Source organism: Siniperca chuatsi, linkage group LG6 (assembly GCF_020085105.1).
Source record: "Siniperca chuatsi isolate FFG_IHB_CAS linkage group LG6, ASM2008510v1, whole genome shotgun sequence".
Taxonomy (NCBI): Eukaryota; Metazoa; Chordata; class Actinopteri; order Centrarchiformes; family Sinipercidae; genus Siniperca; species Siniperca chuatsi.
Genome location: NC_058047.1, coordinates 3,251,797 through 3,279,594, shown reverse-complemented (window position 1 = coordinate 3,279,594; position 27,798 = coordinate 3,251,797). Strand labels below are relative to the sequence as shown.

At 38.9% G+C, this 27,798-nt stretch overlaps 2 protein-coding genes across 2 annotated transcripts; both read left to right on the top strand.

The window, feature by feature from the left end:
- Positions 1-682: 682 nt before the first annotated feature.
- On the top strand, positions 683-9,281 carry LOC122877974 (alanine aminotransferase 2-like). The gene is made up of 11 exons (XM_044200216.1): positions 683-868; positions 2,593-2,682; positions 2,795-2,903; positions 3,020-3,156; positions 4,116-4,359; positions 4,437-4,516; positions 4,623-4,759; positions 5,284-5,455; positions 6,313-6,468; positions 7,061-7,173; positions 7,947-9,281. The coding sequence occupies exons 1-11, from the start codon at positions 770-772 to the stop codon at positions 8,035-8,037; spliced, it is 1,428 nt and encodes a 475-aa protein (XP_044056151.1). The 5' UTR covers positions 683-769; the 3' UTR covers positions 8,038-9,281.
- A 248-nt stretch (positions 9,282-9,529) lies between these two features.
- LOC122877975 (proproteinase E-like) lies at positions 9,530-15,426 on the top strand. The gene is made up of 8 exons (XM_044200217.1): positions 9,530-9,600; positions 10,671-10,759; positions 11,537-11,634; positions 11,741-11,866; positions 12,511-12,647; positions 13,534-13,676; positions 13,781-13,933; positions 15,362-15,426. The coding sequence occupies exons 1-8, from the start codon at positions 9,561-9,563 to the stop codon at positions 15,377-15,379; spliced, it is 804 nt and encodes a 267-aa protein (XP_044056152.1). The 5' UTR covers positions 9,530-9,560; the 3' UTR covers positions 15,380-15,426.
- The last annotated feature ends 12,372 nt before the right edge of the window (positions 15,427-27,798 follow it).

Here is a 27,798-nt window from a genome sequence, read left to right as displayed (position 1 = left end):
ATTTATCTGACAGCTGGGCATACTGAATACTTTTTAGATTAAGACACAACAATATGATCATCTTAAAAAATATGATTCACTGTTACAAATTAAATCACCAAGCAGTATACAAAGCAGCTCCACCTCGACCTCCACTACAACATTAAAAAGCTTCTTACGTGTGAATGCATCACCGATTCAATAATAAACAGGGACCCTTCTGCTGCCTAATGAGTCATTTTACTTTTGATACTTACAAAAGGTACATATTGGCAAAAATACTTTTTACTTTTACTTAAAAAATATAGTGTGTTATTGGTATTTTTTTAGTATAGTATCTCAATACCTCTCTAACCACTGAGTGCATCCAAAAAAAAAAAAAAAAAAAAACCCAACTGATTAATGAAAAAGTCAAAAATAAATGATTTTCCTTCTTGTCCCTTTAATTATCTGGTGACCCCACAGAATAATTTGGCATCCTTTAGGGGGGGGTCGCAAATTATTGGCAACCCCAGCTAATATTTTCCACTTCTCCTCCCAGCATGCTTTCTATTATAGTCCATTATTATTATTATCATTGGTAGTAGCCTATTAGTTACAGTTGCCTGGCCTATAGTGGTCTATATTATGGAGCATTAGTCATAAAATGTCTGACAGGTCTGTGCGCGCTCCCGCGCTCTGTACACACTTCTCGACAGGCTCTGAACTTGGCGCACAGGTTTTATTACAACATCGAGCCGTTTTCAGGTCAGGTATTGAGCTTCTCACTAAGACCTCGTCCGTCAGAGAAATGAGTTCTGTGCAGGAGGTAAACCCCAGCGTGCGGAGGATCAGAGCCGCAACGGGCCTGCAGAGTCTGGCTGCACGCATCGCAGAGGAGATCACACAGGTGAGTCGCAGGTGTAAGATTAATCTGTGCGATATATACTGCTGTAAACTCCATAACTGTTCTAGTTCCACTCAGTAAGGAGGAGTAGCCTACAGAGGACAAGGTGACCGCACACTTGAATCGGAAGTCATAGTTAGTTATAGTTATAGTCCATCAAAGGTGAAATACACATTATGAATGGACCCTGTGAGTGTTAATGTTATTATACATATTGTATTATTGGATAGTTGTTACATGTTTGCAGCATTTTAATGTTGTAGCTGCTGGTGGTTGAGTTAAGTACTTTCCATGGCCTTACTGTTGGGTAGTTTCATCTGTAATCGTGCATCATATTTTATAGACTGATCACATGCTGCGAATGTAAATAGTCTATAGCTATTGAGTAAATGTAGTGGAGTAAAACACGGTTTCACCTGTTCCCACACCTTATTGGAACTTCCTTCTGTCAGGCTGATCCGACCTAAACTACATGAATCAAACAGCCTGTGGAAACTTGGGATTGCTTTGTCCTCAATTAAATTAACTTGTCTTTCTGGTTTAAATCCACTCCTGTAGGCCTACTTGGCTACGTACTGTACATTTTATCATACCAAAAGACTGAGGCTGAACTAGCACGTCCCCAGTAACAAGTCAGCATCCTCACCAGTTGATGACATGTAGAAGACTTGGAAGTAAAGATCAGCTTTGTTCTTGTATTGCAGGGTATTAGCTCTAGTATTATAGTGCTGTATGGAAAAATGTAAGATCAGACTGTTATTTCTTTCCAACATAACCCTGTTATGCTCGCTATAGAAAAATATACTTGGGAAAGTAAAATAGAGGTTAGATTTATGCTTTATTTGGATTTTCAAAGTGTATGTTTCATTTTTAATATAAGAGAAAAGGCTTTTAGGATGATTACAGAAGTACAGAAACTCGATTTTTGCTGCATACGCTAGGTCAAGGTTGAAGTGTTGAGATAATGATGTCTGCTCTCTGTCTTCTCTCAGCAGGACACACACATTTTCGCCACCTGACAAGCACTCAATAAAATTCTACTCTTTAAAGCAATAAACTGTTATTACTTCTGATTAACTATTACAATATTAACCTTTAGCTGCTAAGTCACAATTTGTTCCCCTACATCCCCCCCTTTTGACACAAAGTGGCAACAATAATATGGAAGAATAAATTCAAAATTAACTAGGAAAATACCTTAAAATGCACCCAACTAATTTCTAAGTCATACAAGCATAAATCACATAATTTCAACTCAATTAAGGGGTATATATACTGATTAGCTTAAAACAAAAAAACAATAAACAAAAGTACACTCTGTTAATCATTAGTTAATATTAGGAACAAAAGAAGTTAACAGTAAAGTGAGGCCGCTCCCGGCACCTGTCGCCTGGTGTCAGTCAGGGGTCACCTTTTCGTCCCCTGGTTACTTTAATTATTGGACACGTCAGGGTAAAATCTGTTGTTACTCATATTGCCATCAACAATTTTTTCTTGTCAGTTTTTGTTGAGGAAATAAACACTGCTGATACAGAACATATATGTGATACTGTCACACAGAGTGAAATAATGGATCTTACATAAAAACCTTAAAGCTACTTAAGGTGAAATAAAAGAGGGAAGCTGGATGTTGTTAGGGGGTTAAAGAGATTAAAGAATGAAGGATGAAACTACACTGTCAGGGTTGAAAAATACAACCAACCTGAGCTTGTGTCTTTCTTTCTCAGGGAACACAGAAACCCTTCCAGAAGGTGATTGATGTCAGTTCAGGGGATCCCCACAGGGCAGGGATGCCTCCCACCTCATTTGTTCGCCAGGTTGGTGTTTTATATTTTATCTATGTGTGTTTGTCTACCTGCTGTACTTGCTTTCCTGCCCCCAACTACAAACTGAGTGTCTGTGGCTGTCATTCCCTGTTTTTCTAATCAGGTCTTGGCAGTGTGCTTGTACCCTGAGCTCCTCAAAGAAAATAGCCTTCCTCTGGATGCCAGGCAGAGGGCACTGGAGCTTCTGGGGGCCTGTTCTGGAGGGAGCGTGGGTGGGAATAAACAATATTAATTAATTTGTACAGATTTGAAAACATTTGGCCCAATATAATTTTAGATAGAATTCCTTTGACTGGCACCTCTGTTCTAACCACTTTGGCGATGACAGGTTCATACTCTATAAGCTCCTGTGGTGCTCCACATGTCCAGAAAAGTGTTGCTGACTTCATCACGAGGCGAGATGGTGGAGTGAGTTCACACCCAGAAGACATCATCTTCTCTAGCGGTTCTCAGAAGACTTTGTCGGTATGATGAAAAACGTTTTATTTTTGAGCATTATTAGTAGATTTATGGCATGTAAGGGAATTATTTAGGGACATAACATGAATCTGTGTTGTCCATTATAAATAAACATCCATTAATCAGCTTAGGAATCATATAGCAAGACTACAGTCATACTAGCAGCTCTGTGAGGCTTATAGGCACATCGTTGGTTTGAGCTAAACGCTAACATCAGCATGCTAACAGGCTCACAATGACAATGCTAACATGCTGATGTTTACTATGTTCACCATCTTAGTTTAGTGTGTCAGCATGTTTAACATTTGCTAATTAGTACAGTTGAGTGATGGGAATGTAATTCGTTTTGCCCGGACGAGCCCCCATTTGTTACGCCCCACCCTTCGGCAGCCCAATGGGGCGAACAACACTCCACCACTGAACCAAATCAACCGCAGAAAGACACCTTTACAACAACCAAATCCATGGGATTTACTAACATAAAGACATATAAACAACCAAGACAGTAAATCAAGACTATCAAAAGTCAAAACACAGAAGCAGCACAAAAATCCCAGGCTGAGAGGCAGTAAGACCAGAAGTCCACACACCAGAATCTTCTGAATCCGGCACAGGAGCTTTTAAGCACTTCATTCCCGGGCCAGGTGCACCTCATTGAGCAATCAGGTGTAGCACACCTGGGCAGAGCTAGAGGAGGACAGACCAGGAAAAGATTAGGTAAAAAGTTAGGTTATAAGTCATTAAAATATTCACCTTCATACTCAGCTATTTAGAAATTGTGACCGTCTTGTCATGGCTTGCCAGGTCACAACTGTTCTGGATGACGATGCCAAGTCCGTTCAAACAGCAGCTGACACAGCAATGATAAAGAAAAGTTGAACACTCACTGGAAAATGTACTTTAATGTAGAGTAAAAGCATACATTTTTTCATGTTGTTAATTGTATTGTTATTTATTGTGTTAAGATGGTTTTGCACCTGATGGCCAGTGGGGAGGGGGAGACTCAGACAGGCGTGTTGACCCCCATGCCCTGTCCAGACACCTTGCCCACACTGCTAGATATGTCCGGGGTGACAGTGGTGCCGTACCAGCTGATGGAGGACCGAGGCTGGGCTGTAGACCTGGGCGAGCTGCACCGAGCTTTAAAGACTGCTAGAGGGCGCTGCAAACCTAGAGCCATTTACATCAGCAACCCAGGAAACCCCACAGGTAAACAACCTACAGTAGCTACATAAACTCATCTCCCCACTATAATCTCTGATACTCATTATTATTTGTCCTTCTAGGTCATGTGCAAGACAGGAAAACAATAGAGGAAGTGATTCGTTTTGCTGCAACTGAGGGCCTCGTCATACTGGCTGAAGAGGTGATTACAAGCTCCACAAAGAAACTGCCACCTGAAAGACTTTTGTTCTCATCTGTTTTCAGTCTCACACAAGCTCCCTTTTTTCACGTCTTCTTGCACCTTCTAGGTGTACCAGGACAGCGTGTATGGACAGGACAAAGAGTTTATTTCCTATAAGAAAGTCCTGTTTGAGATGGACAAAAAGTACTCAGAGACAGTGGAGTTGATCTCCTTCAACTCTTTATCCAACGCCTACATGGGAGAGTGAGTATCACTGATGTTTCTTTGAAGGGACAGTTCACCCAAGGGTGTAGGTTTCGTTTCATCATTGGAGGGAACACCTGAAGGGAAACACAAAATTCAGGCGGCAGGTGACAATTCAAAATATAAAAAATATAATGAAATATAATGCAGTAAGGCTCTCAGGCATTCTGTATTGCTTTCAAATATGTTTTCTCCTGTAGATAAACTTTTCTCATTTAAAGGTCCAGTATGTAACATTTAGCAGGAGCTATTGGCAGAAATGGAATATAGTATTTATAAGTACGTTTTCATTAGTGTATAATCACCTGGAAATAAGAATCGTCGTGTTTTCGTTACCTTAGAAAGAGCCATTTTTATCTACAGAGGGAGCGGGTCTCCTTCTAGGAGGCCGCCATGTTGCACCGCCATGTTTCTACAGTAGCCCAGAACGGACATTCTCTTTAAATTCAGTCTGAACGCAGCCTAAGAAAAGACAAACTGTATCTTTTCTCTCAGGTTGTACTCTGTGCTCACCCTGTGTTTAGGTGTGGTCTGAGAGGAGGGTATATGGAGCTAATTAACATGGACCCAGCAGTCAATAATTATTTAAGAAATATGCAGGCCACTTCCAGCCCTCCAGTTTTGCCACAGCTCGCTCTGGAGGTCATGGTCAATCCACCCTCACCTGGACATCCTTCCTATAAAACATACACACAGGTAAGGGGAAACTCAACTTTTCATCAAAAACGATTACTGGCAAATACAGTCTGTTAATTAGTCAGCAGGATATTTCAAAAACTGGTTATTTATTATTAATTTATTATTTAGACTGATTTGTTTTTAGTTTGGATTAGCATGACATTAAACAAAAAATCTGGCATACTAATTCAATCAATGTCTATCACTGTGTGTATGCTGATACAAGATCCAGATTAATTTATATTATTAACTAATTGATTAAACTAATTCAGAAAATAGTGCAGCATTTGCAGATATTTGCAAATATTTTAAATCCATTGTATTTTCATGTTCACATCCTCAAATTTAATCATGCAATTTTCTTCACATGCTTATAAAAGATGATGTACACCACTATAGGCTGTGAAACAGTTTATGAACCCATTTTACAAGCTCAAAAGGTTTGACACTTTTTTGATTCCATAGTTTTATTTGTTTCATTGTATATTCATAGCTGTAATGGTAAAACCAATTTTGTTTGTTTCTATTTGTCAGAATGCAATATCATCAGTAACCTTGCTATTCTTCAGCCAATCATTAAAGCTGTGTAACATTAGAGTGAAGTTGCAGGACGAAAAACTAAATCAATGAGCTGAAGGATGCTAAAATGCTCCATATAGCTGTGGGGAACTGCAGAGCAGGGTGATCATTCCTTGTTGCTCCGTCACTACCAGTGACTCCTTTCACATTACACAGTCATTTTTTCAGTTAATGTAAAAATATTCATCAGTGCAGCTTTAAGTTTCTGTCGATGGAGTTTTTAAGGGGCTGTTCAGGCCTAGCTTGTATGCTTTTACAACTGGTAACCAGTGTTTGTCCTTTTTTCTCAATCGAAGGAGATTCTTCACACTCTGACAACTCTGTCCCAGAATGCTCAGCGTGCTTGTGAGTTCCTGAATGATCTACCAGGGATGAACTGCCAGCCAGCGATGGCGGGAGTCTTTCTTTATCCCTGTCTGCATTTACCACCTCAGATGATAGAGGAGGCCAAGGTCAGAAAATTGTGCAGAAACCATCTCCGCTGGACCTTAAGTCCTCAGGTTTTACTACAGTTTATGGCTGTAGTACTTTTAATTCAAGTTATTAATATTATCTGATGCTGCAATGGATTTGTTCACATCAAAAATGTTTGTAAACCAAAAGCAAATATTTTCTGTTATGACCAGTTAAGACACAAAATGTGAATTATTTGTCAAAGTATAAGTCAAACTCTATTTAAATATGAATATATGCGTCATTTATAAGGTCAGCAAAATAATGATTGTATCTTTAATGTTTTCTGAAGTTACAAAAACTTTGTTTACATCAGTAATATTTGTCAACAGAAGTCAAACAAGCATATGTACTTAATTATGGCACAAAATGATCATCATCCCAAAGTTAAAACATGTCAATTAACCCTGTAATGTAAGCAAAATGATTGCGGCTTTCTTCAGTTTTTATTTCAGATGTCACAGGTATCACTGTTGATAAGAAACATAATTTAATATTAATTACAGTTTTGCATAAAATCTCATATCATGCATTGAAAAGCTGTAATTTTAGAGGTTCTTAGTTGATACAAATTGCTGTTATTAATTTCAGATGTTAGGAGTGGAGGCAGATGTGCTTTACTGTCAGAGGTTACTGGAAGAGGAAGGTTTGTGTTTGGGAGCGGGCTGTGAGAACGGACAAAAAGATCAAAACTACCACATCCGGTAAGAAAAACAGCTGTGTGAGTGTGTGGTATCTGGGCTTTAGACCTTCACAGTGAGGACGTTTTTGGGAAGTGAAGACACTTTTTCTTTTGTTAAGAGAGGACAGTGACAGTGAAGACATTTTGGAATGAGGTCACTTCATGAAAGGCTTTGGGAAAATCAGGATTATTTGGAACGTGAGGACATTTGGGGAAAATCAGGACAATTTTGGTACCAGAGAAGACTTTTGGAAAGGAGAGGACATTTTGGGAATGTGAGGATGCTTTTTAAAAGTGATGATATTTTGGAAAAACAAGGTCACTTTAGGAAAGTGAGGACATGTTGGAATTTAAGGACAATTGGGGTACCTGGATCCTGAAAAGTGTTGGAAAGGTCTATGGTCTAATAATTCATAATAACTGAAGGGCCTTTAAGAGCCTTTGTTGCATTTGTTCTTTCTAAATTAAATTATATCAAATTTTACATCTATTTTATTGCTATTTATCTTGGTGAGGTTATGACCTATAGCTGCTGTACACATAAAGATATTATCATAATTATTATCTAATTCAGCAACGTGTAAGAGTGCAATGAGTCGTCCCCTGAGGGAATGTAGGTGATACAGGATGTGCTCCTGCCTGAGGACTATTCAAAGTGTAATAACTGAACTGTTTACTGTGTAATAACTTGAACTGTTTAATTCACACAAGAGTACAGTTATTCCTGCTTTAAGCACAGGTGTGTCCATGTGTATATGTAAATGCTGTGTTTTATGTGTTGCGTTTCCCTCACAGGCTGTGTGTTTTGGCTCCTCCTGCCACCCTGGAGGAGGTCTTGGCACGCCTGCATTCTTTCCACCTGCGCCTGCTGGACAGATTTCCCTGACAGAAATGTCAAGGACACAGACGTTTGGGAAAAATACAAAAGCATGGTTACTTCCCACTTCAATTCCTTTAATAAGAACTAATTCAATCCTTGACAACATAATGTAGCCATACAAAAACAAATTTTAAGACTGTATAATAACTTGTGAAATTGAAGATGAAAACAACAAAACAAATACTACAGACATATATTACATCAGACATTGCAAATAAGTAGCTGCAGTGCAATGTATTTAATTGCTCACTTTAACATTCAGAACTAGAAATATTCAGATCCTTTTCTTAAAGGACCAGTGTGTAACATTTAGGTGGATCTATTGGCACCTGAAAATAAGAATCATTGTGTTTTCATTACCTTAAAATATGCCATTTATAACTACGGGGCCCCCTCCATCAAGGCCACCATGTTGCATTGCCATGTTTCTACAGTAGCCCAGAATGGACAAACCAAACACTGGCTCTAGATAGAGCCGGCTCTTCATCGGAGGTGGAGAAGTTACTGTGACAGGATGCAGGCCTTGCCACACTAACCACTGGTCCTCATTATGAAGCCTCTCCTCTTGGAAAACTGAAACCTACTGCATAAATCTCACCCTTGTGTGTCTTATTGTCGACACGAATGTTAACTCCACCACCTCCAATAAAGTGCAGTGTGCAGCCTCTTCCCTAAGCTTTTCAGTGGGAAGCACACTGGATTTAAGTGTGACAAAACTAGTTACAATGTAGCAGTCATTGTTGTCTTCACACTCGAATTTACGATCAAACTTATGTTTAGCTCGTGCAACAGGCTGCTGAAATTTAGTTCCAGGAACTCGTCTTGCAGTGGAAAAGGGCTTTTAATAGACTGGGGAAAAAGTGAAAATGGCTCAATTGCAGGAAATTTTCGTAGTTTCTGTAAAGGTTTCTCTGTCTGTCGACTGTGGACGACACATGAGTTAAACTAATGAAGAACTAATTAATTAATTAGCGCTAACCATTTTTATTAAGCCTTTACTTCATCACAGTTCATTTAAAGGTTGGTTTGCTATGATGTAACTAATACTAATTAAGTATTATTGTGACTGTTCACTTGTGTGTGTGTCACCCCCCCCACACACACACACACACACATCTCAATAAAAACACATAGGATATAAGACAATACATAATTAAAATGCTAAAAAAAAGTTCTGCATTGTGGATTCTTTTTCTCCGCTTTTCTTCAGGTCCAGCACCAAATGCTCCATTAAATTATAGTAACATTGATCACAGTAGGATAGTTATTTTACACTCCCACCACCTTGTAGTATACTTAAGTATAAATTACCCCCAAAAGTGAGTCAAATGTTTTTTTACATGTGCTGATTTGTCCTGGCTCTGGAGGGGTTATGTAAGGACAGGTGAAACAGATGGAGCAGGGAAGGTAGATTCCCAGGTCAAAGACTGGACTGTGTGTGTTTGTGTATGTGTTTAAGTCTGATTACTGTTCAATTTTGAGAGTATATAAGCCAAACGACACACTCATACAGTCCACTCTGAGGAATCATGATGAAAGTGGCCCTTGTCCTGTTGTTTGCTGCCTACGGTGAGTCTCATCTAGCTGATTTAAAAAGGGGCATCTCTCCTGCATCCTCTTGCAGGGTTAGAGTTAAAGGATTAGTCTGGAGTTATTCTGCGTTTTTCTTATTACACATATCCCATGAAAACACCAACATCAACAATGTGTTATTCTGTCTTTAAAAACTCTCTGACTTCCCTGCCCTGCCTATCAGCCCTGAGGCCACTGGTTCTTACGAAAGACAAAAAATGTTAAAAAACAGCTCACAAATATATAATTTTATTTTTTTTTAAAAAGGCTAAGTAATTTCCTAAAACAGCTGCTCACTGTAGTTTTACCAAACTTTACTCAGCGGCGGATTAATCCATATTTGGTGCTCTAGTGAGTATCGGGGCAGCAGGACGGTGTGTGTGGGACTGAGTCAGAATAAACTACAGTGTGTGTGTTCATGGTGATGAAGGAACATGTCACCCAATGCAACAGTTTTTTTTTTTACAACAATGGAGCTCTATGGCACAGAGGAAGAAGATATATCAGGGTTTGGATACACACAAAATACTTGTTAAAAGGACCAATACATTGTTGGTTTTGATGGGATTTCTTGACAATAACAAATTATAGAATACTTCAAGATTTATCCTTTAAGGATAATTTTGCCGTAAAGTCACAACAGCGCAGCATCTTAGTGAACTGTTTTCCAAACTGGTCACGTCTGACATTTGTAACTGTGACATTTGTGACCTCAGCCAATGCAAATTGGGAGGGCAAATCTAATTGTTTTTAAATTATTTTTTTGACTTTTGTCCAGCAGCGAGTTGTATCTTTAAAAGTGTTTTTGTGATCTTACAGATGTTTGCTGTCTGCACAGAGTCCTGCCAAAGCTGGGTTTGCAGATATCTTTTAGACATCTTTCAGACCACTGCAATACCTTTGAATATGCAACCCACTGCTACAAATAACAATTCGTTTTTTCCCCTAAAGTTTCCAAAGGAGAAGCGACCAAATCACAGAGAAACATACAGAGTACTGAGGTTACAGTAAGGGTTACAGCTTTTGGTATCAGCCTTTGTAACTAACCAGTTCTTTCTGTGGCCCAGCTTACGGGTGTGGCACACCCACTTATAAGCCCTCTGTGAGCCGTGTTGTGAACGGGGAAGATGCTCGACCCTACAGCTGGCCCTGGCAGGTGAGTAGATAATAATCAGGGTTTAGCATATACGTAATATGGTAATGTATTATTTTCCAGGAACACCTTGTTAACAGTTACAATTAAATAACAAAAATAAAATAACAGCAACTCATGGAGTGATTAATAAAAGAGAATAACAGACATTAAACAAGGCACAGGCATGTGATTAAGTACACTCATTTATCCCTAATTCAGTCCCATCTAGTTATTTCACCTATAAACAGTTTCTCTATTAAATTTCCAGAAAACGTTCTATATCACAATATATATCACTATGAATAGAACTACATATACACCATGATAGAAGATATTATTAGAAGATTATATCATCCATCCATATCTCTCACCCCTAATATTAAAACAGTTGCTTACAACAGGAATGCATACAAAACAGAATAGTAGAATAAAAATGTTTTTGTTGCTCTGTAAATTTGGCTCGGTGTCACTAATATTCAAAATAAGACGGTGTAGTCCCTCATTCGTCCAGGAGTGTTCTATCGTAGAAAAGGTTTCAGTCGTAGTCATCTGGACACTGTTTTCAGAATCAAGACGTTTCCAGATGACTACGACTGAAACCTTTTCTACGATGTCACTAATATTGACTTTTTTATTCAAACTCCAAAGAGTTACCTTTCAGACAAGAACCAGGATCATTACAGTAATCAAAAGCATTCAAGAACAGTAACAACCTTATTAATTAAATAAGATACACTTATTATAGTGGTGTGTGACTTTGCTGCTGGCTCTAAAGCCATCTCGCTCTGTGTTTCACAGATCTCTCTGCAGTATCTCAGCGGCTCCACGTACCGTCACACCTGTGGAGGCACTCTGCTCGCTCCCAACTGGGTCATGACTGCTGGCCACTGCATCGGGTGGGTTACAGTTTACTTTCATTCTCTGCTTGTTTTATGTCACGATGTGAGGTGAAGGTTTTATCTGAAGTGTGTGTCTGTCTCTCTATGTATGTGTGTGTGTCAGATCTCGCAGATACCGTGTGGTGATGGGCGAGTACGACCTCACCAAAGAGGAGAGCTATGAGCAGATCAGAAGTGTGGAGAAGATTGTGGTTCACCCTGGCTGGGATAATAACTGCCTCTCTTGTGGGTAAGGGTATATAACTCCTCCATACAGCTGTTTTCAGCTTATGTTTCAAATTGAAAAAAAGGAAACAGTTTTACACAAGGACAGTGACATTTCACAAACCATTTTAAAGCTGCATAACTGTGAACTTGCCACTGTTATGCAGATGACACGCAAATGTATTTTAGTATTGAACTGATTTCACATAAACTGATTTTATTTGCCTCATTGCCTCCGGAAATGTTTTAATCCTGGTTCAACCATGTAAAGCACCTTGTAACTTTGTTTTGAAAAGTGCTGTATAAATAAAGTTTATTATTATTAATTATTATTAATTATTATTATTATTATTATTATTATTATTATTATTATTATTATTATTATTATTATTATCATTATAACTTGGAGGTTAATAACACACAACTCTAAAATATTATAAAGGTTTTGGTTATTGGCAGTTTGGTGATCTTGTCTAATACACATAATATAAGTTACTGAGCAGTTAATGGAACACATTTTCCTTTTCCTCTTAAAGAAATAATCAAAGTTGTGTGTTGAGGAAAAGGTTTTCAAGTGTATGATTATATTTATTATGATATTGATATTTTGGAGTCCTTTTTTCCATGAGATGCCTCTCTATGTTTCAACATGATTTTCTCGTTGTTCAGTAATGACATTGCGATGATCAAACTGGCCTCACCAGCCATTCTGAACGAAAAGGTGCAGCCCTCCTGTGTGCCAGAGAGTGGAGAGATCACTCCCGACAACGACCCCTGCTACATCACCGGCTGGGGAAGACTCTACAGTAAGTTTGTAATGTGACAACACACTGATTCTGATCTAGAATCCATTATAGATGCTAGATGTGACCGTAATGATACAAGAAAAACCATGACGGGAAATGTAGCTGAACAGTGCAGCAATAAATGTGGCTCAGTCTCAGCCACTTAATGAATGTTTCCCAATTTACTATAATCTTATTCTGAATTTAATAAACAGAAATGCCAGAATTAGGTTCAGATTTAAGACCATGTTAACATAGTATGGAGTTCAAACAACCCAATGTTGTAAAACAATGGAACAGAATGAATGACTTGCAACATAAATCACTTTACGGTAGGACATTTTTCAAAAAGGCAGCTAGTTTACATAATATCTTTGTCTTATTTAACTGTAATTAGACATTTAACTGGAAATATTCAAACAAAATTAAATTAAAACATACTTTCTCCTTATTTCCCACAATATTCTTACATTTAAATAACATATAACTAATAACATATTTGTCCCCAAAGCAGCTGTCATTATAAAAGCCTGGACAGTAAAAAAGACTTATTGTAACCTTTGTATCTTCCAGATACTTTTTGGATTCTAGTATTGAATATACTGATTATATTAGAGAGGAATCATATTGCACTGTGTCGTAAGACTCTTTAAAGGAATAATTTGACATTTAGGGAAATACACTTATTTGCTTTTTGCAGAGAGTTAGATGAGAAGATCCATAAATATAACAACATTACAATAATAAGAACAATAAAAGTACAGATGACATCTGCAGGAGGTTTTGGTTTTTTGTGGACTCCCCGGGCATCTCACCAGTGCAAAGTTACTTTAACTGCAGAACTATGGAAAAGTCAAAGGCCACCTAACAATGTTCTGGGTTTTTAATTTTTATGCCCTCCTTGCAGGTGGTGGTCCCATAGCCTCTAAACTCCAGCAGGCTCTCCTTCCTGTGGTCGGCCACAGCATCTGCAGCAGCAGCAGCTGGTGGGGGAGCACCGTGAAACCCACAATGATCTGTGGTGGTGGTGACATTCGCTCTGGCTGCCATGTATGCACCGCCCCCCCTCATCTGGTCATCACAACACAATAAGAACTGCAGGTTCACACTGTATCAGTCTGTTGCCTTCACTTGTCTTCTGCCTGTCTCTGCAGGGGGATTCAGGAGGCCCTCTGAACTGCAGGGGTGGTGATGGCAGATGGTACGTGCAGGGGGTGACCAGCTTCGTCTCCTCCCGAGGATGCAACACCCTCATGAAGCCCACGGTGTTCACTCGCACCTCTTCCTTCACCAAGTGGATCAGTGATGTGAGTTTCCGTCAGAGAAAAAACACGGTTGCATGTGATGTACAGATAGGTGACAAATGAAAGAAATAACAACATAAAACAACTTTTACTCTTAGTCACAAACAAATTTCTTAAAATGTCTCTTAAATTTAAAAGAGCTCCAGATGTGTCCTAAGTTGGTTAAGAGTAAATCCTGGATGACTTAAGTTTAGAAACAGAGGTGAGCACACACATGTTTATAGTGACTGTACTAAACATCAGTGGTAAGTGAGCTGAAGCAATATGTATCGTTCAGAATAGGGTCATTTTAGCTTATTATTGGCTTTTGATTTAAACATTTTATAAGATGCTGCATCACTTTTCCTTTATTTGCATTTAACAGGGATGTTAACAACAAGAATAAGATAAGATAAGCCTTTATTGATCCCCAGAGGGGAAATACAGATGTTGCAGCAGCACAAGGACAGAAATAATAACAAATAAATAGAGAAAAGTAAAAAGTAAATAATTCAAAGTATGTAAAATAAAATTAAGAATAGAAATAAAAAGAGAAAAGAGCAATTATACTCAAAAGTACAAGGCAAGTAGTACACATACAGTACCCACGACCAGTGTAAAGTGACATAGTGGTGTGATTAGCTGGCATTCATTTTGTTTGCAGTCACTTTCCATATATCCTCATTGTCTGCACTTGTCATTGTGGTACTATTCAATTCTTGTCTGAATTTCTTCAGAATTTTTTTCCGTGTTCTAGTTTGGGTTTTGTTTTTGTTTCTATTTCAGTCAATTTTCTATTATCTATCAATCATCCCTATTTATATTTTATAATACATTCTAAATATATTAGATTGTTGTTATTTTCACATGTTTTTTGCTACTGGATATATTAAGGATTTCACACAAATATAATTAACTTTAAAAAAAAGAAAAACATAAAAATACTGAACGATACAGGGTGTAGGATATAGGGTAAATCCTTGTCGCTGATTGGCTATTGCTGCGGTGATCAAACATGTAATCAAGTATGTTGCTCTTAAATGTTTTTCTAGAGAAAAAGATTCAGAGTTTTAGTGTGGAGAAATCACTGAACCAGCGTTTACAGCATGTTAGGTCTATATTTCAAAAAAGAAAACATGATTAAATAGTTTACTAAATAAACTATCACAAATAAAAATAATTAAAACATTTAGGAGACTTTAGTTTTGGTGTCTGGTCAAACTTTCCGAGGAATGGGGTGTGTGTTCGGGGGACTTGGACTCCTGACCTTAGTATATCTCAGATTGTGTTTACAATACTGTATTTGGCACAAAAACATGCCAACATGCAATATTAAAACATTTACTATATAATACATCAGAATGTAAGTAGTAGTCCCCTGTCTGTTTGTTTGCTAATTTTATGTGGCTTGTCACTATTTCTTTTTATTTATTTCACTTTTTTATCTTTCAGACGATGCTGCAGTACTGAAGACCTGGAGCCGTTTTAAAGTCAATAAATCCACTTCATCAACTACAGAATGTCTCAGTTGTCTTTCAATTTTGTTTTTATAGTACGAGCAATATAAACCCGAGCTATGCCCCAATTCCATACTACATACTAATTCTAAGCAGGTTTTGAGGATATAGTGTGTTCACACTGGAAAAGTGACAAAATTAAAAGTAATGTTATACTCAACAGTCAGTATTTAGACTAATGAATGCATGATTTTTAAGTGTGCTGTGTGCTGGACACTATTCTCCCAAAATGCAATGCACAAAATGGAAATAAAAAATAAACTAATCATGGATGATGGTGAATCAGCTCCAGAAACAAAAAACATTAAAAGACATGTTGCTGTCTATTTGTGAAGTTTAAAAGGCCATGGTATATAAAGTTAAAAGTTGTCTTTGCACGGCGCAGGTATTGTGTCATTTCCTGTTAGTATAAAACGGAAAAGTATGTTGATTTCTTGTTTACTAATACCAACTTGCATTTCACTCTTATAACAGCAGCAGAACTAGAGATGTCGTCTTTTTTCCTTGTCAGGTTGCTCAGAGATTTGTGTGTGTTATGGTGGTGACAGCTAATGTAGCCTGGAGCCGTGTACTGTAGAAACTAAAGGTGGTGTATTATCAGTGGATGGCCACAGTGTGTCAGTGTTAGCTTTTGCAGTCGATGAGCAGATGTGACTGAAGGGGGCTGCTTGGGTTTTCTGATGAGAAAGGAGGAGGCAATATTCATATAGACTTTATATGTGTCATGAACAGAAAGAAAAGAAGCATCTTTCATTCATGTCATCAGTCAAATGAAGCTGCACATAAGTGAATTCAGTCAATTCATACTGAATTCAGTATGTAGCGTGCTGAACAAGGAAAGATCCACTATGGGATGTCAATACCAATTAAACTGATCCTCCGGGTTTGAAATTTAAGGCAATACATGAAGGGGTGAATTCTCAAAATACGCAAACACACACACACACACACACACACACCAACACAGAGGCACACATGTAATATATCACACTTGAATGCAAAAGTGAAACATATCAGGGGGAGCTGGCTTTGTTTCCATCTGGGGGGGCTCCTCCAGCCTTTAGCTGCCTGGGGCTCAGCCCAGCGAGTGAATAAGTGAGCCTCAGATCACAGGCCATTGGCTGGCTGCTCATTACTGAACGATGCATTAAATCCTCGGCTGTAAATAATGTGATAACTGCTGTGCAGGGCTCAGTGTTACCCACAGGAACTGGCAGCCATCTTTCCTTTTTTTTTCTTCCTTAATTTCTCTCTTTATCACTCACTCTCTCGCTATGCTTTCACAATGAGTGGAGTTCAATTTTGCACATGCTATGTAATTATTCCGCTCCAGGGAGAGAGAGTGAAAGGGCTCATTCCTCAAAAGCAAAAGCCACACAGTCCACCCTCCCCCATCTCACCCCAGTCTCCACCGCTCAGCTCATGGAGCTCCACTGCGGGAGGCAGAGGGAAACCACAGCATCATTTCCACGGCTTCACAGAAGCGCAGAATCAGCAGCTTTACCAGAGAGAAAACCGAGGCAGGAAATAAACACTCATACAGTTCAACTCCACTCCACACATGGAGCTCAGTCAATGTATGGGAGGTATAATGCAGATACATTTGCACACTGATGAATGTGTGATGTTAAAATGCCGTTTAAGAGGCATGGAGCTCTTGACCCTGTCTTACTGTGAGTGCACCTTTCTACATTCAGTGTAATGTTTGGTTGCAATTTTACACGTACATTTGCATAAATACACAGACACTATTACATAATCATCCTATTTAGCAACAAACAGCTCGGAAGGTGCTGAAAATTAAAACTGAGGACAAACCCTCTTGTGGAAAAAAGTTGATTGATACTGTGTTTCTTAAAGCTGAAATCTTTTTTAAGTTGCAATTTTGTAATTTTATGCCACCTACATGGTGTGAAGTGTTGTTCAATGTTGACATGTTGACTGCCTATGTGCAACCCTGTCTCCCATACATTATGTTCATCACACATGATGTGTTAACTTTAATAACATTAAACCGAAACCCTGATCTTTCCCTAACCTTAATCAGAGTGTTTTTGTTGCCTAAACCTAACCACATGTGGCCCATCATCCACCTCGACCACCTCCCTACAACTTGCATGTGGTATAAAACAGCACTTCGTTCACTGGAGAAAACTGTGCCACTGAACACAAACCTGGCAGCCATTACATTTGTCCTCAAAATGTATTTGGTAAAACAAATTAGTGGTATATATAAACGTAGCGAGACAGGGTTGCCATGTGCTGCTCAGTCTCATTGCTCTGCATTGCAGGCAGCTTAAAAGCAAAGTTAGACATCTTGGAAAACATGCTAACTTGCGTTCTTGCTGAGAATTGGATGAGAAGATCAATACAGCTCTCTTGACTTAAGTACAAAGCTATAGCCAGGAGGTGGTTAGCTTAGCTTAGCACAAACACTAAACGCAGATGGAAAAGCTAGCCTGACTCTGTCCATTCAAAAATTACACCTACCAGCATCTCTAAAGCTCACTAACTAACGTGTGCCATGTTTGTTTAATCCGTACACAGACTGAAATGTAAAAATGACTTTTCCCTTAATTTCTGGCTGAAAATGCAAATAAAGTCTGTTCAACAGGATGTGATTTTGTAATATGAAATCCACAACAGCAAGTAGAGCCTCCACACACTAAGGTCTCTATTTGCACTCTTTATTTAATGATAAACAAGCTTTCGGTCACAGAATTTCTCCAATCTACAGATGCAGATTAGCTGCATATATAGACATTGCAGTGATTAGCCCCAATGCAAAACATCTGTGTATCCCTGACACAAGACCTTACACTCAAGGATATAGTCTGATGAGATGTATGGACTACAAAAGTAAATAATATTATAAAGAGTACGGTCTAGACCTGCTCTATAGGAAAAGTGCAATGAGATAACTTCTGTTATGAATTGGTGCTATATAATAAAACTGAATTGAAAAGTGAAAGATAAAGGAAACAAGAAAAAACAAAACAGAAAACACGTTTTAAAAACAAACACAGGTGCCTTCATACCTCATAACAACAGTGTTGCTTTGTATAGATACCGTTATACAAGTATCTATACAGAATGTGGCAACAAAAACACAAAGAAAGAGGGACAGAAATTGTTCTGAGACAAGGTGGAATATTGGTTTGAAGCAATGCTTTTTAAAATTTTCAGCTTTAAAAAACTTGTAGTGAGCCTGCTGAGGTGTTCCTCTCATTCCTTCTAACGTGTGTAATGGAGTTCATCTGATGAATAGGTAATACTTAATAAATGTCTCGGTGTTCAAGTACATTTTTCATGGAGGGACGTGTATTTTTGGCCTGGAGAACAGTCTCAGCCCCTGGGCTTTGCGGGATTATCTGAGCATTTTGTTGATAAAACAACCAATTCAACTTTTTTGTTTCCTGTTCATTTTGGAGTCAAGCACTTTCCCCTTTTGTGGATGTGCAGTTTTCTTGTTTTCTTTCTTGTGCAGAAGACTGGAAATAAATGGCCTAATACATACAGAATTGTGATGAGCCCTAATTACTGTTATAACCTTCAAAGGACATTTGTTGTAAAGTTCTCGTGTTTGTGACCATGTTGCTATGTAACTGAGCCATCATTTGGATGCCTCTTTTAATTTTTCCTTATGTGCTTTCTCTGGTTTCTCAAATGCAATTAGATCCTCATGTTAATCCAATCCCTATCACCGATTGTCTGTCTGCTTGTTTGGCCATCTGCATGCTGACCTGCCTGCCTGCCTGCCTGGATTTCCACTGCAGTCATGATGGCAGTTAACACACATACAGCAGATCGGATGCACCTCCCTGTAAACACGATATACAAACAGGAGGTGACATATGAACACAAGAATAAGACATCAGCAGGGACTGAGTGTGCAGGAGCAAACTAAATCTGCTGTCAGAGAGGAGGCGTGTTCCTCTTCTAAGGAGTTCCAGCAGGAGCTCGCAAGCTGTCGTGATGTTCACCATGGCGACCCGACAGGACAGGCTGCTTGTTTTCATTCTCCTCATCTCTCTGTTCTCTCCTGCACCTCTTGTATTTCTGTCTTTTTTTGTATCTGTCGCTCTCTCAGAAGTATCGATGCTGAGTGTCTCATCTCTCTAGCACCCACTTCACTTTATACCCACATTTGTTTTGTAGCATTTGAGGCAGCTAACCCTGTACTCAGCTCACCCTGCATCATGTAATACCACGTATGTTTTGGACTTTATTCAAGGTTTTTGTCTTGAGTTAAATTTTGGTTACCTATTTTTCGACATCTGGCAGTATGGGGCCCATAAGTCAACAAAAGGCAGGTTATCCCTAAAGTTGTGAAGTTGAGTTTTGGTTCTCCATATGGTTGCTCCAGATCTATATATAAGATGTTATTATATTACCTTTTTACTTTAATGCAAGCAGATATGTAATGCCCAATAGGAAGAGAGATCTCTTTGCTATGGCAACGGCTGCACATGCAGATGCAGCGGCTGGTAGCTCCTTCAAACTCCACTACATTTTTGTTTTTATCTGTAATCTTATTTTTGTTCTGGCTTCATTGCTGAAACACGTATTACCTATTCATCGGAAAAGGAAGCCGAGGTTTGGATTAAAGGGCACCGGACCTTGAGACGATCCACCCAGCCTGATCAACTGGACCGGACACCACGGCGGGTGCTGTGTGATCGCCCCAGGAGGAGAGGAAGAGCCGGGATAGGAGCCAAGCTGGCCCAGCTTGGACTTAAGGCTGCTCCTGGTTAATGTCCGGTCTGGACGAAATGGGACTCAGGCTGGTTAAGCAACGGGAAATCAGAGACTGTTGTGCTTACATATTTGCAGAGACCCGCTCCACCAACATCCCGGATCAAGGTTTCAACGGGCGGTCCGTGTTCCGAGCTGAAGGACCGCAAGACTCTGGTGGGATGAGGGGAGGCGGACTCTGTGTCGATGGTGCTTGGTGCTCAAGCGCAGTCAAAGTGATGGCCACTGTTTCCAGATGTCGAACATTTTATGTGAAGATAATAACTGGACTGGAGAATTGTCTCGTGTTGGAAGGATGCTAATGGCGAGCTGAGTGCACAGCTCACAACTTCTGAGAAGTGATGTGATGTGTTGCCATGGATACCTATTTCTCTGAGGGCTTCACTCCTCTCATCACATCTCTCAACAACAAGTTATTGCTATGAAAGTAATTTAAGGCACACATATTATATGTATTTGAAGATATATATATATATATATTTATAAATATTTATTTATTTATATTTATTTTCCCAGTTTGGCATTAAAACGTATGAGTGGAAGACAAACTACTTCACGCGCACCGACACACAAACACTCCTCTTTTCCCTTTCCCAGCTCGGTCTGCCCTAAATATCTTGGCTGTAGCTGCTGAATGCCAGCAGGTGGTGAAAGGTGTTGCTGGGGGGTGAGAGGAGGCAGCTGCCGGCAGCAGGGGGGTTGATGGGGCTTTGGCAGGTACAGCTGCCCCTGTAGGCTCCATGGGGATGGGTGACAGTGAAAAAGGAGCACCTTGGGGACCGGGGTCAGGGGTTAGACAGTTAGCATGTTGTTCACAAAGCCTGCAGGAATACATAATCTTATTACTGTCAGAGGAAGCAGAGAAATACATCCGCATATGTCGGCAAGGTTGAGCACTGAAATTCTGCCAGAGGTCCAGGAATGGTTGTTGTTTTATAGATTGAAACTGAGACAAAAATATTGTCTTTTATATGTGTGTTTGGTCAAATACAAAGAGGATTTTAGTCTTAACTGGTCCTCTAAACCTCTTATTGTATTGTGATCTGCTCTGGAGTTGCTCATTTTCTAACCCCCTGTGAGCGAATCTGTGGCTGAAACACACTGCCAGTGTTCAACGGTCACTGAATTTTACTTGTATTTCAGAAGCAACACACTGTTATGTTTCAGTTTGGGTTCGCACTTTCCAAAATAGACAATCCAACAATCTTCAAACAGTCTTCTTCATGCAGAGATTGGATTGGTGTGTGGAGGTGTGAAAGTAGGCAGGATTTGAACTTCTCTCTGTCTTTTTTCATTCTTTAGACAATTACTGTAGTTCTACTTACCACATGTCACTTTTTGTGTGAACAACTGATTGCAACACCATGAATGCCTTCACGGTGAGACTGCCTGAAAGTGTTCTGCATTATCCCCATTCGTATGATTCATCTTGTTGAGACAACAAAGAAATGCACAACACACAGAGTTGTTGGAGAAAGACTAGGTAGGCAGAAGGGTGCAGCCGGGAGGAGGCTGACGTTTGGAACAGGTATAAAAACTTTTGCCTTTAGACGTGGTCGGACAGCACGCTGTACAACCTAATCCAAGCATACTGAACCCTATATTGAATGCATCTTCAAACTGTTCACTGTCAACATTTTTCAATTATTTTTCTTGCAATATTTGTTCATGGCAATACAAGCATAATCAAGGTTTTTATGATTCTGTTTAGGCAACTCAAAGAACTTGGTTAAAGCTACAGAAAGATCAACCCCGTTGCCAGACTAGAATGTCAATATTGGATGATTCTGCAAAACCATGGATTACGTCCAATGTCAATGTTTTTTAAATTCTTACTTTCTGCTGTGTGGTTAAGGTAAGGGAAAGGTCATAGTTATGACAAAGTCATGGTTAAAAGTATGGTTAAAGTCAAAGTGAAAAGACTTTAGAGCCTCCTACTATGACGTATCAGTCTGCTAGCTTCCAATGGTCAAGTGCGATTTTATATAATGGGCGCTGGTATAGAAATGTAATTCTTCCTGGATTGGAGAAATTGTTGCCAGTGAATGTAATACAAGTATGTGAATGCATTTTGTTGCCCACATGCTTGACCCACAAGCACCAACCCAAGTCAATGTATCTGAGATTCTGAGTGAGGGAAAAGCACTGAGCATGTATTTCTTTTTTTTTTTTTGTCCAGATGAGAGTCAATGACCGTTGACCGGGTTGTGGTTTGCGGTGCACATCAGCCTCAAATGTTCACATACATGGTAAATTCTCAGCTTTCCTTCACCATAAGTAGCCTCCGTTTGCCTCTCAGCTTTGTTTCTCCTCCTCCTCTCTGTTGGCCCTGTGTGGCTTCTCTCCTTAGTGAAATGGTGTCTCTTTCACATAATGTCTCCCTGGGGATGTTTTAGGCTTCATACATTTCCACCTCATTTACTTTCCCAGCCTCAGGACTGCAGACTGGCTATGACTGCTCACTGTATGTGTGTGTGTGTGTGTGTGTGTGTGTGTGTGTGTGTGTGTGTGGGGTGAGGGGAGGGGGTGGGCGGCTGAGTCGGTGGTTGTTGTGGTCGAAACATTGTCCTCCTTGGGGCAAAAGAGAATGTTAGAGGTTGTGTCTAACTGTGTTTTAGTGAAAATGTGTGCTATAAGGAGCTGGCATCCTCATGGAAAGGGATCATCGCAGACACACGACACAGAAACAAGGACTTCGCTCAGCCTGTTTCTGCAGAAACATACAGACACACGTGATTCTGGCAGTGGTGGAGGACGTGCTGATCTTTTACTTAAGTAAAAGTAGCAATACCACAATGTAGAAATACTCTGTTACACGTAAAAGTCCTGCATTCAAAGTACAAAAGTATTAAAGTAAGTAATACATGTAGTAGAGGAAAAAGTACAATATTTGCCTCAGAATTGTAGAGAAACAGAAGTATAAAGTGTATACTCAAATAAAGTACAAGAACCTCAAAATTGGACTTAAGTGCAGTACTTGAGTAAATGTACTAGTTACTTTCCACCACTGGATTCTGGCTCTGTGTCTACCTGCCCAACTGTGCATCAGCCCCTCTCATCTTCTCCACATTTACTGTACAGTGGCTGACTTATCAAGTCATCATTGCTCTCAGGCTAGCGCCCACTGGGAGGACATACAGCCATTATTTCCCCACAGTATTTGTTTAATTGTTTGTGCACTCTGAGGGCATTGAACCAAGGCAGTCTCTCACACTGCACAGCACTTCATCAGCCTGCAGCCAATGAAATGTAACGCTGAAAAAAGTCCCCCAAAAAGGACAAAAATTAGTTGGGATTTAAACGTTTTAAATGGAAGAGGACTGTATTAGAGTATGTTATTATTTCTCACGTTTTTTTGGTTTTTGCTTTGTTCATATATATTACAGCCTTACCCCTAGTAAACCTTTTTTTATATTAACATATTGAATCATTATAAAAGATATGTAAATTCCATGTTTGCCTGTTTCTTTTTTTTTTTTTAGCTTCTGGCAACTTTTGTAATTTGTTGAATTGACAAAATGATTAGTCAGACTTGTAGATGAGTCTGAAAGAAGGACCACGAACAGTATTTGAGTTGCTAACAAAGACAGAATGAATAAATGAATGCAACAGCAGACATGAACCAAAATGTACCTGAATATTTTTAAATAACAATTAGAGTTGAAACAATTAATTGATTATCAATTAGTTGAATTACTGACTGAAAATTAACCTGCACCTATTTTGATAATCACTTACTCGTTTAAGGAAATCTTGAAGCAACAATGGCAAAAATTCACTGGTTTCAGCGTCTCAAATTTGAATATTTTCTGTGTTTTTTAGTCTTTTATGATTTGGTGTATCATTAACATAGCAAAAGGAAGTTGACAAGTTCTCAGAGCTCATAGTGATATTTGCTGTCATTATATAGACCTGATAATATATTTATCATATATTATTTCGTATTTGTCAGCTTTTTTTTAGTTATAAAAAGATTAATGCAGCAAGTCTCAGTCTGAGATGAAATCTTGTGAAAATGTAGCGCACTGATATTCTGAAATCAATATGAATTCTATTAATGCATACACACATACCTGTTGACATTTTTCTTTTACGCATTAGATAAAATATCACACATCTTTTTATCTTTTAATTCAACATTTGACAAGAACCAATAAACACTGGATACTAAGGTCTGTCCTTTTTCGGCTCATTCTTTAATTGTTTTGAACAGACTCACTGGTGAGCGGCAATGTTTATTTTTACATGCTATCAAAAGCAGCCTCAAACATCATTAAGCTTTGTTTTGTCACTCTTCCTGCTGGTTGGCATTGATTGCCTCTATGAATAGCTCCACTTTGCTAGATGACAGACACGGAGCAGAACACCACGACACAAATAACAGGATATCTGGTCGGCTCAAAGACACCAGTACTGTATTGATGCAACAGAGAAATGCTATGAGATTCTCTCTTAAGAGTATATGTGTGACAGAGAGCTGCATAGTGAGAAAGAGTGAGTAATGATGCTGTGAAATTATTGTTATTCGAAATGAGGTGAGGCAGTTGAGAGGAAAATGTGGATCTAGTCGGTTGCCATAGTGATTAGTGAACTGTAGGTGCTGCAGGGGACACTATGTATATTTTTAAGTGTGTGTTTGTGCAGCAGTGCACATGTGTGTGTTTGTATGGGAGCAAATAATAGCCATCGTATTTTGAACCACTAATGCAGAGACCAAAAACAGAGTTAAGAGAGAGTGAATATCGGACTTACATTCATCAGGTGGACACGAACATGAATCCAAATGAATGATAATGGTCCCTTACTGCCGGATGTGTAAATAAGCAACTTGCTAGCAAGTTCATTATATCAACTTAGAAGATGATAAGTCAGTGTTGCGTTCACAACTTGTTTCTGCTGCCCCAAGTGACAAAAAACAAAACAGAAAACATACAATAAAATCAGTTACTGTAGGCTTAAAATATTTAGGTAACACTTAATTTTAACACCCCCATTTAGCATTTATAAGCAGCATATAAATATTTAATACATGGTTTATAACACACTATAAGGTAGTTGTAAGCAGCTACAGTGTAAGTGTTAAGTGTTAATGTATCGGTCAACAACTATAACTCCTTCTGTGTGCACCCATAAGTGGATGCTGCTGTATAAACAGATAATGAATGACTATATAGTAAAACACAGTTCAAATAATATAAAATATGTCTTCATAGGAGAAGTTCTAATTGTTGACAAATACTTACATTAATAAACACTTGAATGTCCTCATATCTGATTACAACTACATTATGTGTGTGTGTTATAAATAGTAAACATTTCATTTTAAATCAAATTAAATGTTTATATACTGCTTATAAATGCTGAACAGGGAGGATTATCAGTGTTTTTATGGTTCACAAATTCAGATAGAAAAGACTTTCGATACTGAAAAAGTATTTCAAGTTGTTAAAAATATATTTTCAGATCTTAGAAATCAAGTCTAAAAATGGATCAGTTTAATTCAGACAGTTTCAGACAAAAATTCGAACTTGAACATCCGGGCACTAAGGATACTTCTTCCTCTTGTGTTTTAGGCAGATTAGATGCTTGTATCTTGTGACTGACCAAAATGTAACCTGATAGGACAGAGGACTGATTGATTTGTAGCCTGGATGAACAAGTTAGAATTTTTCATCCTGAATTGTCTGAATTTCACCAGTCTAATTTGAGCAAAAGTTAAAAAAAATTATTTTATATGAGCTTTAGACCCGAAAATGAGCAATTGAATGAATTTGAGCAACGTGAATAAAGTATTTTGCTTATTAGACTCTTTAAGTTTCTATCAGAAGTTATAAAACATCTCTTTGAGACAGCACCATTTGAAATGACCTTACCTATTTTTTTAAAGAGGGTACTTCAAACCACATTAATTCAGACAAATGATTATTGAAGTGAAAACTTCAATGCTTTCAAAGTAGTAGTAGTGGTATTTCAAATTTCAGAGTTAATTAATTTTACATGATTGTGGCCTTCCTTTGCTTCCATAGGCTGTGTGCGCTGACGTGTGTGTGTGACTCAGATGTAATAGAGTCGTTCCCTCTGGTCAGATCTTACCGCTGAGCTGAGTTGTGTGTTTCGCATATGGTGCCTCAGCTGGAGCCCTCTGCTTCTGCTGGCCTCTTTCTTTCCACCTGACCCAGCTGACTGATGTACAGTGTGAATTAGTGTGTGGGTCATGGCTAATTATGTAAAATCTATAAAAATGTCATTCATTCAAATTCATTCAAACACAACTCATGTAGCCTGATTGTAAACCAGGGGTCAGCAGTTAGGTTCAACCATGAGCCGGGTTTTTTAGCATTCTTATTGTTGGGCCTGTCACAGCTGGTGAGTGTGAGGCAGCAAGGAATAGGACCCAAATGCAGACAGGCAAGGCGGACAGGCTACTTCCAGTGATTTATTGACAATAGAAGGCTTACAGGCAGGTATAGGTAGGCAGGAAGGTGCAAGCAGGCAGGAAATGAATGGAACTGGGCTGGTATGTGAACTGAGTGGCTGATGAGTGAATGAGATGCAGGTGAGGAGGTGGAAGGCCAGGCAACTGCAGAGCAGATGAGGGAAGTGGGAACAGGTGTGTGGATGGGTGGGGCAGTCAGGTGATGGGGAAAGGAGGGAAAGTCCGAGGGCATCTGGTGGATGGATGGAAAATGGCATTAAAGGAGGAATTAGGAATTTGGCTGGAGAGGAGGGACAGAGAGACAGACTGACAGGGCCAATGTTTTACAGGTGTGTATCAGACCTTTACGCTTTCAAAATGTTTTGTTTATTTATTTGCTTTTAATTCATTTAAGAATCAAAGTGATTTTCAAGGCAGTTTGTTTTAGCATTGTAACTGTGGTCCCATTTCCCATTGGTAAGTTTGGGCCAACATAGTTACAGTTTATGATAACACTCCCTTGATAAATGAATGACTCATATACACAAACATTTGTTTTGTGTTACACTACTAGAATAGAGATTTAATTGATTATCATCAGTGATAATTTTATGTCACTTTTGGTGAGAAAAGAGTTTTACAAGCTGTTCCTGGATCTGCCGAATCACTTCAAGATCTACTTTCTGCTGTGGGGAGCCTTGTTTGATAATTACTAAAAATGCTGGATGGTCACATAAAAAAGAACCCAACGAATTGTGATCCAGCTGGAACAGATTGTTTCAAACACCTAATTCTCTGAACTTTTTGCCTTCGAGCTTTCTTTACTGGTGACTGAAAGCTCCAACATCCAGCAGTTACTTCCTAGCTAAAATCTGACTGAAAGACTAACTTATGAAAAGAGTGTAGTGAAAATTGTTTGCTGAGCTAATAATCTTATAAAGAGTGCTTATATAAGGAGTTTTGTACTTGTTTGAACAGTGACACTGTTCAAACAAAGCTTAAAAAAATGAACAAAATAGTATGTGCTTCTGAACTGTGAATTGTAGTAACAGTTAAACTTCTTTCCAGTTTAAACAGCCTTATTTCTTCTCTGTCTCTCGAACTAAATCATCTTGGGTCAGCCCCACTGAAACAGTAAGTCATAATTACTGCTTCAACTCGCACGGAGTTCTTTCTACTTTCTTTTTTTCTACCACACCTAC

Bases quoted from the DNA above. Each gene is read 5' to 3' on its own strand.
- LOC122877974 (XM_044200216.1), top strand. From the start codon at position 770: ATGAGTTCTGTGCAGGAGGTAAACCCCAGCGTGCGGAGGATCAGAGCC. The intron at 4,517-4,622 runs GTGATTACAAGC...TGCACCTTCTAG, and splicing joins TCGTCATACTGGCTGAAGAG to GTGTACCAGGACAGCGTGTA. The intron at 4,760-5,283 runs GTGAGTATCACT...CCCTGTGTTTAG, and splicing joins TCCAACGCCTACATGGGAGA to GTGTGGTCTGAGAGGAGGGT.
- LOC122877975 (XM_044200217.1), top strand. From the start codon at position 9,561: ATGATGAAAGTGGCCCTTGTCCTGTTGTTTGCTGCCTACG. The intron at 9,601-10,670 runs GTGAGTCTCATC...TCTGTGGCCCAG, and splicing joins CCTGTTGTTTGCTGCCTACG to CTTACGGGTGTGGCACACCC. The intron at 11,635-11,740 runs GTGGGTTACAGT...TGTGTGTGTCAG, and splicing joins ACTGCTGGCCACTGCATCGG to ATCTCGCAGATACCGTGTGG.